The sequence below is a fragment of the Fusarium falciforme genome, chromosome 11 (genome assembly GCF_026873545.1).
Source record: "Fusarium falciforme chromosome 11, complete sequence".
Lineage (NCBI taxonomy): Eukaryota > Fungi > Ascomycota > Sordariomycetes > Hypocreales > Nectriaceae > Fusarium > Fusarium falciforme.
In genome coordinates this window covers 2,631,283-2,646,346 of record NC_070554.1, presented here as the reverse complement: position 1 = coordinate 2,646,346, position 15,064 = coordinate 2,631,283, and the positions used below count along the sequence as shown (strand labels likewise).

General features: G+C 50.5%; 5 protein-coding genes across 5 annotated transcripts; 2 read left to right on the top strand and 3 right to left on the bottom strand.

The window, feature by feature from the left end:
- Positions 1-1,188: 1,188 nt before the first annotated feature.
- Positions 1,189-2,729, bottom strand: NCS54_01373500 (Epimerase domain-containing protein; the record flags this gene model as incomplete). The annotated part of the gene is made up of 5 exons (XM_053158909.1): positions 1,189-1,674; positions 1,735-1,997; positions 2,046-2,226; positions 2,281-2,569; positions 2,629-2,729. 5 exons carry the CDS (start codon positions 2,727-2,729, stop codon positions 1,189-1,191), a joined length of 1,320 nt encoding a protein of 439 aa, XP_053014884.1.
- Positions 2,730-5,691: 2,962 nt separating this feature from the next.
- On the top strand, positions 5,692-7,446 carry NCS54_01373400 (FAD-binding-3 domain-containing protein; the record flags this gene model as incomplete). Its single annotated transcript, XM_053158908.1, has 1 exon — positions 5,692-7,446. One exon carries the CDS (start codon positions 5,692-5,694, stop codon positions 7,444-7,446), a length of 1,755 nt encoding a protein of 584 aa, XP_053014883.1.
- A 545-nt stretch (positions 7,447-7,991) lies between these two features.
- Positions 7,992-8,929, bottom strand: NCS54_01373300 (Hypothetical protein; the record flags this gene model as incomplete). Its single annotated transcript, XM_053158907.1, has 3 exons — positions 7,992-8,281; positions 8,341-8,689; positions 8,762-8,929. The coding sequence occupies 3 exons, from the start codon at positions 8,927-8,929 to the stop codon at positions 7,992-7,994; spliced, it is 807 nt and encodes a 268-aa protein (XP_053014882.1).
- A 3,817-nt stretch (positions 8,930-12,746) lies between these two features.
- Positions 12,747-13,419, bottom strand: NCS54_01373200 (Nitroreductase domain-containing protein; the record flags this gene model as incomplete). Its single annotated transcript, XM_053158906.1, has 2 exons — positions 12,747-13,073; positions 13,135-13,419. The coding sequence occupies 2 exons, from the start codon at positions 13,417-13,419 to the stop codon at positions 12,747-12,749; spliced, it is 612 nt and encodes a 203-aa protein (XP_053014881.1).
- Positions 13,420-13,834: 415 nt separating this feature from the next.
- NCS54_01373100 (NmrA domain-containing protein) lies at positions 13,835-15,030 on the top strand (the record flags this gene model as incomplete). Its single annotated transcript, XM_053158905.1, has 6 exons — positions 13,835-13,877; positions 13,929-14,134; positions 14,191-14,341; positions 14,391-14,555; positions 14,608-14,760; positions 14,819-15,030. The coding sequence occupies 6 exons, from the start codon at positions 13,835-13,837 to the stop codon at positions 15,028-15,030; spliced, it is 930 nt and encodes a 309-aa protein (XP_053014880.1).
- Positions 15,031-15,064: the final 34 nt, after the last annotated feature.

Genomic DNA, 15,064 nt, shown 5'->3' with positions numbered 1-15,064 from the left:
TAAGCTATAATCAACAACTGTGCAGCGAGTCAAAGAAAACTACTGCTCATCGTTGGAACTGGCCAGAAGGCTTATTCAAATACAACTTCTCCAAGGACAGCTTGAGGGTTCAGAACAAAGCCAAGACCTAGTTCCGAAATTGCGAATCCGGGGCCCCGTGGGGAAAGATGATGTACTGCGGAGTAAGCGTAGTTGATGGCGGACTTGCTGGGTGTTCTAAGCCACTCCTGAAATTCCGCAAGGCGTCGCTTACATGGCACCCTGGCTCGAACCAAGCTAGACTGGCCGAGGCCTTGCCAGTGGCGAGGCTAACCACTTTGTGGTAATCAGCTGTGTCTCCAAAGAGGTCACTAGACCAAGACTTCCAAGCCTTGCAAACATGTTGCCCCTCATGGCTCACACTCGAATCGAATTGATGCCCTGTCACGCCAGTATAACTACCGATGTGATGATGTGTATTGACCAAATATAATTATTACGTATAATGATTTTCACGTCTACTTACATCTCCAAGCCTTGAGAGAGTTTCATGATCAAGCCACTGGACATTGCTTAGAGAGATTTGAAGGGAAAGACCCCTGGCGGTCACATATCACACAAGGGGAAAATGAAGCCCTGACTGGGAAGGTAAATAAACTTTCATGCGGAATTAGAATTCCGTCTCATGCCGATGTCTTGATAGGAATTCCCGGAATAGTTGTCCCTGACGGATCACTTGCGACCTGGAGCGCAATCGACGAGAATGCTTGTGCTTCACTGGACCAAATGGCTTGATTGCGCTGCTGTCCGTGTACCGGCGTAAAGATCTTGGGCCGAATAGCAGCAATATCTGTAACTTCCTTTCCCAGAGAAAGAGGGTGGGATTGGATCCGTACTCCGACAACCAGCAGAGTCAAACACAATTCCAGATGGCAAGATCTTATGTTGACCGCTTCATTGACTTCTTTCTGTAACATAAAGTGATGGCTCGTCACTACGGCTTGCTTCGAGTGATGATTGAATCAAAGTGGAAGTCATGACATTTCAAGCAGTTGACTGTGCCAGCACGTTCTCATGGATGTAAATCATGCAATAATTCAAAACTGCAAGACTAGACAAGAACTAAAGCGTGGAAAATTGATTCTCAAAAGAATCAAATATCTGCGAGTGCCTGTTCAAGGCAAAACAAACTCATATTAGAGCAGCCCCTTACATCTCTGATGAAAGGTCACTGCTCTGAAGCCCGTTCGGGGCACCGTTGTGTTTGACACCATTCTCATATGTGCCGTTCTCTGGCTTGCCCTTAGGAGAGCTGAGGACAGCATCTCTGGGGTGAGGTAGAAGGGCGGACCGCTTGCGCAACTCGGCCGCCGTTTGACAAATATCCGACCGCGGAAGAACACCAGCGTTCTCGAATGACTGGAAGGCCTCAATATAGGTGTCGTAGGTATCATCATACCTCTGCCACCCAAACTTGCGAGCCTTGGATACAGAGCTAATGGTGCACCAGGCCTTGCCGACGGCCCAGTCAAAGAAGTCCCAAGTGCCCCAATCGTAGGCCTCGAGTTGACCACCGTGCTTAGCCACAACTCTCGCCCACACCTCCTTCTTGTCCTTTGACCACTCAGTCATGAGAAAGTTGTTGGCCATGCGAAGCTCATCTCCCTTTGCCGCCCATTCGGTGAACTCCGGAACCTTTGCATAGTTATTAGCAACGGACTCCGGTTGAAACATCTCGTCACAGTGTGGCCCTACCTCGATGCCAAAGTGTCGTCCGATCTTTGTCCAGACATGCTTCCACACAAAGACATCACCGTTTGCGTGGTTGAACGCCTCGTTCTTTGCGTGCTCGGTTGTTACAGCCCACACGCTCATGTCTGCGATACTGGGCGCGTAAGATGAATCTTCGACACAATAATTGTAGAAAAACTTGTTCCCTGGAAAAACAGGGGGTTGTCCCATTTCACGGCAGCATAGCATGTAAAGAGCCAAAGTCAGCGCCATGGACATGCCGTTTCCTATGAGAAGGGTTAGCACGAGGCAGCGCAAAAGAAAAGAATGCAAACCTGATGGCGTGAATCCTATGATGCCGTTGGGGCGGATGATGTTCCAGTCCCACGACCGCTTGGCAGCCAAGCTGAAGAGGAAATCTTCCTGTGGATAGTAAAAGTTTTCCCCATGGTCCTCATACCGTTCCATCTCCTCGTGAAGGGGAACTTCACGAGGCCCAAGGTGGGCACCGTAATACTAGCAGCTAGTTAGAAAGACATGGAGGCCCACAGCCTTGAAGAAATGACGTACTTTGCCGCCGGTTTGGAGACAGACGCGCTGCAGAGAGCTGGCAGCGACAATGTCAATGGCAACGAGAAAGTTGTGAAACAAGGGGATGTTGCTCTCCCTCAGCTTGGTGAAGTCCGCGGTATGAACGTAGGAGGCGAAGAATGCATGCGTGACATCGTGACACAGAGGTGCCATCTTCTCGATCAACTCCTCAACAGGCCTCAGGAAGTCGAGAGCAATGAACCGGACCCGGTGATCTTGCCAGAAGTTATGCGTCGGAGTTCGCCGCGACGTGATGATGATCTTGGACCTGTTTCCCCACGCCGTCAGCAAAGTCGATGTATCGTTTTATTAGGAGCGCGGACAGACCATTCGGACTCGGGCTTGCGGATCAGATTCTCGATGATGGCGTTTCCAGTAATGCCATTGGCACCTGTAATGAAGGCGACTTTTCCGCGAGGAGGAGCCATGACTGGTGTTTAAGTTGTGAGTGGTGTGTGAGGAGTGCGAAGTGTCCAGGTTATGAGAGGTGTCTAACAATATTGGGGTATGAGCAAGTGACGATACCTGCAGTATTTGAGTGACACGAATTCTTATTTACCTATGTTTTTTTCATTTGAGTACAGAGAGTGGCCGGGAGTATTCCGCAGAGGACGAATAGCCGGAAATTGCACCAGTTTCGGAATTGCAACGTCTTGCAGGTGAGAGAGGGGGCTAGCAGCCCGGGCACGGAATACCGTCGGGTGAACCAGCTAGTGCAAAGCTCAGGCAGGCTCCAACATCTCCATCGAAATACGAAATGGATTAGGCTATGGTTGTGGTTGCAAGGTGAGCATCATCGTGTTGGCTTGCCAATGGCCGAGAACAAGGCCCATGCAAGCAAGCCGACATCTTACCCATAACAGTGGAAATAGAAAATTTGGGGATGATTACTTCTGAAACACTCGTGAAATTTTTTCCTTTATCTCAACAGTAATCTATAACAGCAGAGAAGGATGAATTGCCATTCAAAGCTGGTGGGAAGGGAAATAGCAGTGTAGTCAAACTCCTACGAATGGGATACGTCCCGGGTGTATCCTGCCCAAGTTCTCTTACTACGTTGGGGGATAGACGTTGGGTATCATCGCAAATGGAACAACGGCAGATATCTACGGGACAGGATCATGTGTTAGATGGTGCCCTGCTGATGGGCTTATTTCAGCCAATTACCTCACTGCACACAAAGCCAGACAAAGTATCTTTGTGTGTTTTCATATTAATTATTTAATGCAGCTCGTTAGTCTAGTATAAAGCCTTTTGTGCTGTTCAAGAATGAGAATGGTAAGAACCGTTTGAGGTCCGAGACGAAGGAAGCTAGGGAGCCAGCCTTTGAGCATGAAACAGGCCCCTCAGTTAATGCCGATTGTCTGAGGGCAAGCCGGACTGATTTTCCCCCTGTTGAATTCATTATACGAGTTTTGATGACATCGATGGACGAGCAAACTGTGGTTGCCGTGACACCCGTCATCAGAGAAGCGACAAGATGCGTTTTCGTGCCATCTTTCATAGATAATGTGCGTAAACGAGAGGCCTTGAAGAAGTCGTAAGATGCCAACTGCGAAGAGTTCATGAGGGTCGCGTGAACCGAATTGGCGCCCAAGCCGCGGAAAGAGAGTCCAGGCCCTCGGCTTTGACGATTTGCAGCATGCCATCGAAAACATGGTTATAGCACCTCTGATCTGCAAGATATCTTGACATAAAAGCTTGCATCCGGACCTTTACAACGTTTGCGGGATTACCGGCAACACCGTCCATGAGTCCCGACAGGGCAGAGAGCGGAATCAAGAGCAGATGCAATGGAGTGCCGGCATCTCCGACTGTGTGAAGTCGAACTTTGAGGTTTTAGTAAACCCAAGCCAAACAGCTGAGTAAGTAAGTTGGCGAAGTAGAGCAGCGGCGTAAAGCTCCCGATAGCCCTCAGTATTGATGATGTTAACAGGTACTCCGACCATTGATGCACGCCCTCGAGAGAGCGCTGACTGAGATGTCCTTTGACTATTTCGTGTATTAGTGGTGTAGTTAAAGAACTCCAAGTACAGTCTCGCAACCAATCCAAGTCGAGCGGATGTGTGAGCAGTGTTGCTATAGAACTAGCGCTCCCCCAACCAGAAGGGAAATCTCTACGTAGCCACCAACAGCCTCAGACGGGAGACGTACCAGGAATACCAGTCACATTGTTGCCCTTTGTCTTCATGGGCTGGTCTCTGGACTTGGAGTTCTGGGTCCTTTGCTGTCTCTATGGTTAGCTGGTGGTGGCCTCGCCTACCAACTATCAGATGTTTGCCTCATCGAAACCATATCAGAGCGGGCAGATGACCCGTACAGGCACTAGAGCAATTGATTCGAAATCTGGTTGGTAGAGAATGGTCAACAGCAGACATCTGAGCATCCGGGGACTCATGGGCCACTAGTGTGGCTCGCCTGGCCGGTTTCTATCAACATGTTCCGAAAACCCGAAAACCCGGTCCCGGACATTGGTGCTCTTCCGCTTTTCGTTTCTCCAGTCACCTCCACACTGAAATCGCTACCATGCCGAGACTACTTGGTCCTCAAAGGCTTGATATGCTGCATCACCAACCCACATAGTTCCGAGGTGTAGAGAAGATGTCGGGTGGGATAGTAGCCGACAAAGCATTGTGGAAAAGAATTAATGAGGTGATTCGCAAGTTCCAAGCGAATGAATAACTGGAATATTGCGACTTCTTCTGTATCAAGAAGTAATTCCAGATGCCCTAGTTCAATTAATGTCCAGCGAGTCTACCACCGTTGATTTGAAGACATTCTCACTGCCATGGTTGAATAGCTCAAATTGGTAGTTTATTGTTGTCTATGACCACTGTTATCTATTAAATTTGTTCCCGGAATGCTGTGCACAACCACTAAGTGCCAAGGCCCTTCTGGGCTCCTGGCTGACTGGTTAGCAAGTGGAAATTCCTCAACACCAATGAAAGAATATCTCCACTCCATAACCCTCGTGTTTTCTCTAACCACGGCAATATCACACGGCTACCAACACGGAGCCCCATCTCTATCTACTTGGAAGTGAGGGGCGTACGCCGCCTTCAAAAAACGGGGTATCTACATTCGGTTGCGCCGGAATTACATGGTGATTCTTTCCGGAACGACAGACATATCATCCTTGCAGCAACCAGCTTCCGTCAGTTAACTATCTTCAGCCTCTTACCATCGTTCAAAGGCGGTTGAGTTTCCTCTTTTAATAGGTCTAAATCGGCACGCTTATGCAAGGGTCACGCTGCTGTCGTTGCCTGCTGAATCACGATTCACCATCCATCGCCTCCAAGTCGCACACCCCAAAGTAAGAACAAGCTTTAGTCCCCGCTCACATACATCTGATCTCTTGTGCTAACTGTCATTTTGTTTCAAGAATCAAAAATGCAAGAGATTGAAACTGATGTTCTTGTCGTGGGAGCCGGCGTGGTTGGCCTCTCCTTCGCGGCTATGCTGGCTTCCCAGGGAGTGCGGGTGTTTGCAATCGCGAAACACAGCGGTACCTCGCCGTCACCACGTGCCCATGTCACCAACCAGAGGACCATGGAGATCTTTCGGGAGATGGGTCTTGAGCAGCGTGTCAAGGTGGCTGGGACTTGCCTGGCGGATGTAGGCAGCCTTGTCATGGCCACCAGCCTGACGGGGATGGAGATTGGACGCTACAGCTGTTACGGAGGTGGTGATCATCAGCTCACTGACTTTGCAAAGGCCAGTCCCTGTCAGATGTGGAATACGGCCCAGAATCTACTTGAGCCGATCCTGTTGGGCAAAGCACGAGAGAAGGGAGCCGACATCCGCTTCTATCACGAACTGATCGACATTGAACAGTCAGATGAGGGAGTGGTTGGCCGAGTACGCGAGCGGACAAGCCAAGGCGAGTATACCGTCCGCGCTCGGTACGCTATCGGCGCAGATGGAGCCCGCTCGTTCGTAGCCGAGAAAGTCGGCTTCGGCTTCATCGGCGAGCCCGGGCTAATGTGTATGCTGAGCTCGTGGGTGGAGATGGACCTGACCCCTTATGTCGCCCATCGGCCAGCATGCATTTATTGGATGCTACAGCCAGGAGATGAATACTGGGTCGGCTCAGGTACCTGTATTCTGAAGAGACCGTGGGATGAATGGGTGGTGAACCGACAGTACAACGCAGCAGACGGAGAGCCTGACATGAGCGACGAATCTATCATTGCACACGCCCGGGGCGTCTTGGGCATTCCCGAATCACTTCCAGTCCGTGTCAAGCACAAGGGCAAGTGGCAAGTCAACCACGTCGTGGCAAAGGGGTATCGACGTGGACGCATATTTCTTGCAGGCGATGCTGCCCATCGCCATCCGCCTTCTAGTGGATTGGGAAGCAATACATGTGTGCAAGATGCGTACAACATGTCGTGGAAGCTGGCTATGGTCATCAAGGGGCAAGCTGGCGAGGAGCTCCTCGAGAGCTACAACCAAGAGAGACAACCCGTCGGCAAACAGGTTGTCGACCACGCCATCTCAACTCTCCACGACATGGCCGCGCTCCCCAAGGCACTGGGTTTCGTGCGAGGACAGTCACGGGCGGAAGGCTTTGCCTCGCTGGAGGAGCTCTTTTCAGACGCTGACGGTGCAGCCGAGCGTCGTGCATTGATGCGGCAACAAATCGACGTTGGAAATCGCCGCTCAAATGCCCTGGGCGTGCAATTGGGTCATCGCTACCAAAACTCGTGTGCCGTGGTTGACGATGGAACACCCTTCCCAGCCCATCAGCGCGACCCAGTTCTTTACTACGAGGCGACAACCCACCCAGGCGCCTACCTGCCTCACGCTTGGCTAGAGCGTGAGAAGAGGCGTATTTCAATCTTGGACATCTTTGAGCATGGAAGCTTCGGCCTTGTGGTTGGTATCGGCGGTAAACCTTGGGAAGCCGCAGCTGCTACGGTAAGTAGTGAGCTGGGCATCGCGCTGCCTGTCTACTACGTTGGATATCGTTGCACTTACGACGATGTCCTTGGCGAGTGGGCCGGCCGACGTGAGATAACTGACCGCGGCGTCCTGCTTGTTCGACCGGATCGTCACATTGGCTGGCGCTCTGCTGATCGGCCTCAAGATCCGACAGCAACACTACGCTCAGCCTTGTGTCATATTCTCTCGCGTCGAATGTGAGAGTTCAGCCTGACAGTGTGCTGATCAAGTATCATCGAATGGGGTCTGATGGAAAGGGCACCCGAATTGGAGAGTGGCGGGTGTTGCTTCAGTATAGACAGTATATTGATTGGAATTATTCGCTGGTAAAATGCTGCACAGCCGTGATACGACAGTATCGGGTATCCTTGTTAGGAAGTGCCGTCATCGCTTCATGACACCTCTTGGCATGTAGGTACACGGCTTACTGTCAACAAGGGGTGCTTCCCCAGGTTCTCAGGATATCAAACTTAGTTAGGGAGAGTTGGTGATTTATCATGACAAGGCTGCATAAAAGGTTTCCACCAGACTGAAGACTATAGCCCTAGAGGCTTGAGAGAAATGAGGGAATTGGGTCTTCTCGGCTCAACGATCCCAACTCACTGACGCACCGAAGTAACTAGCATGGCTGTGGGACTCACTACCGCTTTGTTTCTCACAGGGACGAACGGATAATCTTTATATGTCAATTATTGCAAACTACCTAGCCTACCATGCCTCATCTGATAGTCATGGCCTCGAAGCCATCATCCCTTCAGTGCCTTCTGAATCTCCTGAGAAAGGGCATCTACATCAAAAGTACCAATAGGACGACCTGCCCATTCAGTAATTGTTGCGATAACTCCCAGAACGCTCTTGACGCATGCAACCGAGTTCCCAATTCCCAGTGTAGCTTTGATGTGGCTCTTTGTCTGTCGAGTGGCCCCTAATGCCGCTATCGAGGCTGCAATGATCAAGTGCGACTGCTGAGGCTGGAAAACCTCTTCGTTGGCTTTTGAGATGAGATAACCCCATGTAACAACTGTTGAGCAGGTGACTAGAGCGGTCAGGTCAGTCAAGCGACGCCTTAATAATCATGCACGGCGGCCAACTTACACAAGTCTGTAAAGTATTTGTCCATCAAGCTGAAGATGTCTGAGTTACCAACTCCGCTGTAGATCCGGGAGCGAAGCTCGCGGCCCTTTTTGACATCGTCCTCATCGACTATGGTCTTCCGGAGAACTCGGGTCGAGGCATACGCAGGTCCTTTTCGCTGCACAACGCCAATCATGCCATAGCATGCGGGAATGCAGGTCGGCATTCCAATGTATGGGAAGACGATGGTGATGGCTTCTCTCAGGCAAAGAAAGGTCTTTTCCGATATCTCTGTAGTTGAATCGAATGTGATATCGTCAAAGAACCTCCCGACAACGTCTGCGCGGCCAACGGCACAACATGCTGCAGCCTATTGAACTCGACAGTTAGTGATCTCCTGTGTATAGGGCCGGATAGTAGTAGTTTGCAAATCAGCACTCACAATGATTGCATGGCTGTAGCTCCGTAGCTCGGGGTGAGAGGTGGCCAACTTGGAGTTGAGGCCTAAAAAGAGGTCTCTATCGTACGGTCGTGCCTCAGCCTTGACATTAGTGGAGACGTACTTTTTGTCCCATGCGGACATGAACGAATCCGTATCCCAATCAAACATCTTGTGTCGCTTATGTTGAAGAGTTTGGGTCAAGCAGGGACTGTTCGCTCAAGCGTGGAAGAGCAGCTGGTACTTCAAGAGAAGGCAGCATTTAGCATATACGGCAGTATTCCGAGGTTACCTGAGTCTGGCCAAGTGCCTGGGTGTTAAGGTGAGGGGGGTTCTTGCTGCCTCGTTCCGGAATGGTGGCGGATTTTCGGTAGTAATTCCGATCATGACAATGACGAGTGCGGAGGAGCTTGTAATTGACAAACGGCATGACATAATGCCTATTGATGTTCGGATCCTCTAGAGATTCTTCGAAATTGTTTTACAATCCAAGTAGAAATCTCTGAAAGTCTCTGGTGTGGATTGACCTCATTATGCCAAGTCATGCCATTCGCCCAAGAGGCAGACTCAGGCAGTGTGCATACTGCGATCGTGTGTTTACTAAAGAGGAGCATCTAAGACGCCACCAGAGAGCACGTATGCTGAACCAATTCCTTTAGGGTGCTACATGCTTGGGATCGTGGCTAACGCAGCCGCAGACACGGGTGAGAAGCCCTTCAAATGCCACACTTGTGGGAAAAGTTACGCCAGGAGGTGAGTATCGTAATTACGCTCTGCTGTGAGTGATATGGGAAATAGGCACTGACCCATGTGCAAAGTGACGTCCTTTTCCGTCATCTACAAACCCATTCTCCGGAGGCTGATATCAGCCACCGGTACGTGGAGGCGTCCAAGGGCGAACGTCCCAGAGATCAAACCAGACGGCAATCGCTTGATGCCACTGCCAAAGGCTGTGGTATCTCGACCAGAGGCAACGAAATCTCCATATCGACGCCTGCGCCACGATCTAAGGCGACACCCAGCACACCGCTCCTCAGAAACCACCAGCAGCCCTCTCATGCTCAGTCTTTACCATCGGCTGTTCCCTCTCCAACTCTGGTAACATTTCATCAACAATCACCATCACAGACTATGGCCGATCCAGACATAGACACGATGATGCTTTCTGCTGAGCCCCAGAGACCAGATGTTTTACTTGAGGATAGTCTGAGTGGAGTTATATTCGAGGATGGCCACATCATGCAACTAGTACCTGATCTTATCCCCAACGGTGTGGCTGGCTCCGAAGCCAGCGCCGAGAGCTCAAACGATCGGTGTGCTCCGGACCCCTTTCATATCCTCCATGTTGGTAAGCCGGAATCCCCGCGCCAACATATGATTCAAAGTCAAGCAACGAGGTCGATACAAGATGTGGAAAGCAACCAACGGGAGAGGCCGGTAGACCCTTTGCCCTTTGAGATTTCCCAGGTGCTCGAGTCGCAACTTGATATCGAGCTTGAGTCAGCTTTTCAGCTTGCAGGGAATAGCCAACAAGATTGTTCTCGCGATAATGAAGATTTTGAAATGTTTTCGTTCGGTGAAGGGCACGTATCTCTATCCAGCGACTTTCAGTTGAGTTTCAACGTGATGGAGTCAATGGGCTACCCCGACTTCACAAGTTCCGCATTACCATTATCGATATCTTCTCCTAGCAACAAGGTCGTCGACAGCGAAACAACCAACAGAAGTCCGATGCTCTTTTCTCCGGGGCGAGTGCGACAGATCCAACGCGTATGGTCCAGGCAAACGCCCAAGATGGCACCTCGTCTTATAGGGCGTTTGTGGAAAGAAGTCGTTCATCACAAGGCAGAAAACATTTTTACAACACCGCAGGATCCCAGCCGCGATTACACAGCTTCTACGACGACTAACAACCGCCGTCTATCGCGTTATATGGACGAACAATGCAGGAGTCGCCTGATGAGGTACTGCAAAGAACTCGAGGCCTCCTCCAATCCGTCAACTCCCACGCGAGACTCTACGTTTCCTGTTGTAGAGATTCTCAACTCCAGTTTGGACTTTTTCTTTCAGTTTTTTCATCCAATCTTGCCTTTCATGCACAAGAGCACATTTGATGCAGGAAATACTCCAAGTTCGCTCTTGCTTGCAATGTGCCTGGTTGGCCTCTCTTATTTAGACCGGACGCGTACGAGAGCCTTTATCAGTCGATACCTTCAGGTACTTTCTCTTTGCCTCCTATCAATGTCTAAAATCCAAGTGCTGATTGACTCTTTAGAAATTGATGGGTGCCTGTCTTGCCGACCTGGCATACCGGGCTGTCGGCCAATGTGCGCCATCCGAGCTACTCGCAACTCTTGCATCCATGTTGATCGTGGCGTATCTCGCTCTAGGATTTCGTGTATGGGATTCCTGCGCATGGATTTGCTTCCTGCCCCATATTGAACTCCCACTGACAAAGCCAGGATGAAATCGATGAGTGTCAGGCACAGATGATTTGTGCGGAGATGCTTCGCGTAAGCCATGACAAAGTGTCGCACTGTACTCTACAGATGACTGAATGAGCTTTCTGTAACTAGATCGCGGACAGACAAGGCCTCTTTGCAGCAAATGAAGGTGACGATCCAGCCGCTGAGATTCGCCAGGTCCCTTCAGATTCGGGTGGCCTTTGGAAAGCCTGGGCACGGGTCGAGTCTATCAAGCGGTACGTTCCCTTCCTTTCTGAAGCCAGTCAACTAATGGGATGCAGTCTGATATTTTGTTTCACCTGGCTGGATATGGCATACGCCCGCCTCATGAAAACAGCTGGAGTGATCGATATAGACAATATGGAGCTTCATCTTCCATGCGATGATGAACTATTCGATGGTTCAACAACATCTGCAAGCTTTCTGCAAGCTATCCAACGGAGCGGACAGCTGACAATGCCGCGAATCAACATGTGCAATATCCATGCAACTTCACCATCGACCCTCAATAACAACTCGGCCCAGATCTTACTTCGAGCACTCTACCTCAAGGTTATGGCTACTCGCTCTAGGCTCTTGGAAAAGACTTGGCGTCCGGAGCTGCGTCAAGCAAGTCCCATCGAGGCGTTTGCTATGGATAGCAAGGCCAAGAGCATCCTGTCCGATGTCCTTCTGCTACCGGCTACTCATGGAAGCATTCTGAGTGGCAGAAATCGAATGAATGCGCTAGGCTGGAACTATTTGTGCATAACGCTTACTGCGGATATAGACCTGCTCGAAACTGCTTCCGGTCGTGATGGCTTGGAGGCTGCTTCGGCAGCCCTGGTAAGTGTTGTGAAATGGTCCCGATCAACAAGCGCTCGAAGGGCAGTACTCCATGCAGCGCAAGTATTTGACATTTTGGATTCGTCACGGATCCGCGAATCACATCTCACTCGGCCTGACCTTGTTCTGTTTGTTTCAGCGCTGGTGATCAGCCAGTACGTTCTCGTATCTAGCCATAAGAATGTCCCGCCGGGTGCCCCCACATTCGAGCTGCTGCAAGACATCGACTGGGCCTTAATAAGAGATGAGGGCCTGGGAGCTGTCACGGGGCTTCTTCTCCCTAGTTCACCGTTAGAGCATGAACGAGCGCCAGCCATGTCGAATACACCACAAAGCTTCTTGCAGCAGGGAGGCCCAATATCCTTCGGCGGAGAATTTCAGAAATTTGGACATATAGCCGCAAGAAGAATGGCGAGAAAGTTCGCCCACTTGATGGATGGCTTCGGCAAATGGGACGGATGCAGCTATTCCCGGCTCCTGAGGGCCATGTGTGGGTTCGTGGGCGAGGATGATAGAGAATACTAGGTAAAGGCTTAAACAGGTTTGACATTGGATATCTGAGATTGGACAACTTAGTTGAATCCGATCTTTACCAAACAAGAAATGTTCCAACTCTGTTCATCCCCCATGACAGCGACTAAGACTATTCCTTCCGTCCAAATTGCCCCTTGAGTTTGCCAGGATCAAAGTCTGAGTGCCTAGGAGCTCGAACCGTGCACGAAAAGACGCTCTTCAACCGGGATGAACGTCTTGTCGTGGGCCGGTGCACCAGTAGGCGTTCCGAAAACCAACTGTGCTTTCAATGACCACTGAGGCAAAACGCTCCACTGCCCAACGATTCTCTGATCGATAATGGGGTTAATATGTTGCAAGTTGCATCCCAGGCCCTCAAGACTGAGTGCCGTCCACATGTTAATGGCTTGCATTGCGTTATTGTGCTCAGAAAACTGCAGGAGATGCCACGTAAATCTCGGATTCTTCACCTGATATTCACGAATCACGTCTAGATCTTCAAAGAAAAGTATCTATCGAATATTAGAAACCGCCTGGCGGAAGGAGTTTGCGGGTCTTTGGAGGTGCATTCACCGTGCCGTATCCTGCCTGGCGCTGCAGTAATTTCTTCTCATACTCTTGATAGGTTGCCTCAGGCATGGTAGCCTTGAAGCAGTCTTTTGCAATCTCCCAGAACTTGACGTGCTCATCTCTCAAGAGAATGACCAATCGAGTAGCCTGGCAGTTGAAAGAGCTCGGCGTATGCTTGGCCACCTCGGAGGCGATCTCGACAATTCGAGCATCACTTATTGGGGACTTGGCCTCGAGTGAATAGCAGGTTCGACGGCTCTTGATCTCAGCAAGAAACTTGTCCGCCATTCTGTAAGGCTTGCAGAGCTGTTGAGGGTGGATTTGAACTCGCGAGGACTGATTAACAGCGATGAGGAAGAAAGTTAGATGTCTAAGGTTTCCTAAAAGCATTGATAACTCAACTCTCCCTGGGCCTAGAGGCCCCACCATTGATGCGGCCCCATGTTGCGGGTGCCCCATCTCTTTGGGTCCCCCACATTCTGGAGTGTGGTGCCCCATCTCGCCCTCTCTCATGGCCTCCTCTTGTACCACGCGCTATGGCGAGGATAACCACATAGACTAGACTCATGCTGAGTGTTAAGAGACTCTATATCTTCGTCGTTGTAGTTCCATGTGTCTCAAAGTTGCCTTGAAACCTCTTTGCTAGCACGCTCTTGAACACAAGCTTGTTGGAACTTCCTCAACGATACTAAAACCTTTCAGTATGGCGAAAACCATTCTCATCCTCGGTGCAACTGGCACTCAGGGTAAGTTCACCCCCGATAACCCAGCTTATCTCGCTCGGCTGATCCCTTCAGGCGGATCTGTTGCAAAGCTGCTGCTTCAGTATCCACAACAGTACCAAGTCCGATGCCTTACCCGAAACCCAGATTCAGACAAAGCGAGAGCCTTGGCTGCACAGGGAGCCGAGCTGATCAAGGCGGACTTAACCATTCCTTCGACCATGCCAGAGGCCTTCCATGATGTCTGGGGTGCCTTTGCTGTCACTGACTTCTATGATACGGTCGGTCACTTCGGATCAACATCCTGGATCACTTAGCTCACGTGTGAACCTTTTAGGCCGTCCTTGATGACCCTATGAGCGAGGAAAAACAGGGCCAGCATATTGTTGAAGCGGCAACGGCAGCAGGCGTTGAGTGCTTCTTATGGAGCACACTGCCAAGTTCCCGCGAGATCTCCGGGGGCAAATTTGTGACTCGATTGTACGAAGGTAAGACATTAACTCCCTGGAAAAGCGAGTGTGAACCAACCAATTACAGGCAAACAATCCGTCGACGCCGTTATCCGGGCAGCTGGCCTCAAGGGGTGTTTTATCCGAACTGGAAACTTTTATGAGAACATGATCTTGCGTAAATATGCCTCTTATGACAAGGACACCGATGTTATCACCATGACCCGACCCATCATTGGGCCCGATGCCGAACGTTGGTGGATTTCTCCCCGTAATAGAATTCAGATTGTTGATCAGAGCTCTAGTCACATCACTTTATGTCGAAAAGGATCTCTCGGCTGTCTGTAAGGCTGTCTTTGATCAGTGGGAGACGAAAAAGGCCAGTCTCGACGGCAAATATTTTCTCGCCAGCGGGGCCCGCGAGACCATGGGACAGATCAACGCCGTCCTCGAGAAAGGTTTGTTTCCTATGCTTAAGGCTAAAATCTACATGTACTAATGATGCAATTGAATCAGTCTCTGGGAAGAAGGTCATTTACAAGGTCAAGCCGACGTGTGGCATCCCAGATCGCGACATCATGCTGCAGTTGTACAACAACGTTGGCATGTACCCTGGAGTCGAAATCCCGCCTCCTGAGGTGCTTGAGCTAGGAGTGAAACTCCACAGCGCCGAAGATTTTATTAAGGAGAGACTGCTTCCACATCTTGGTATTTCGCCGGTGAATTAGGCAGGCTCGGCAGAGAAGGAGGCGATGGGTCACG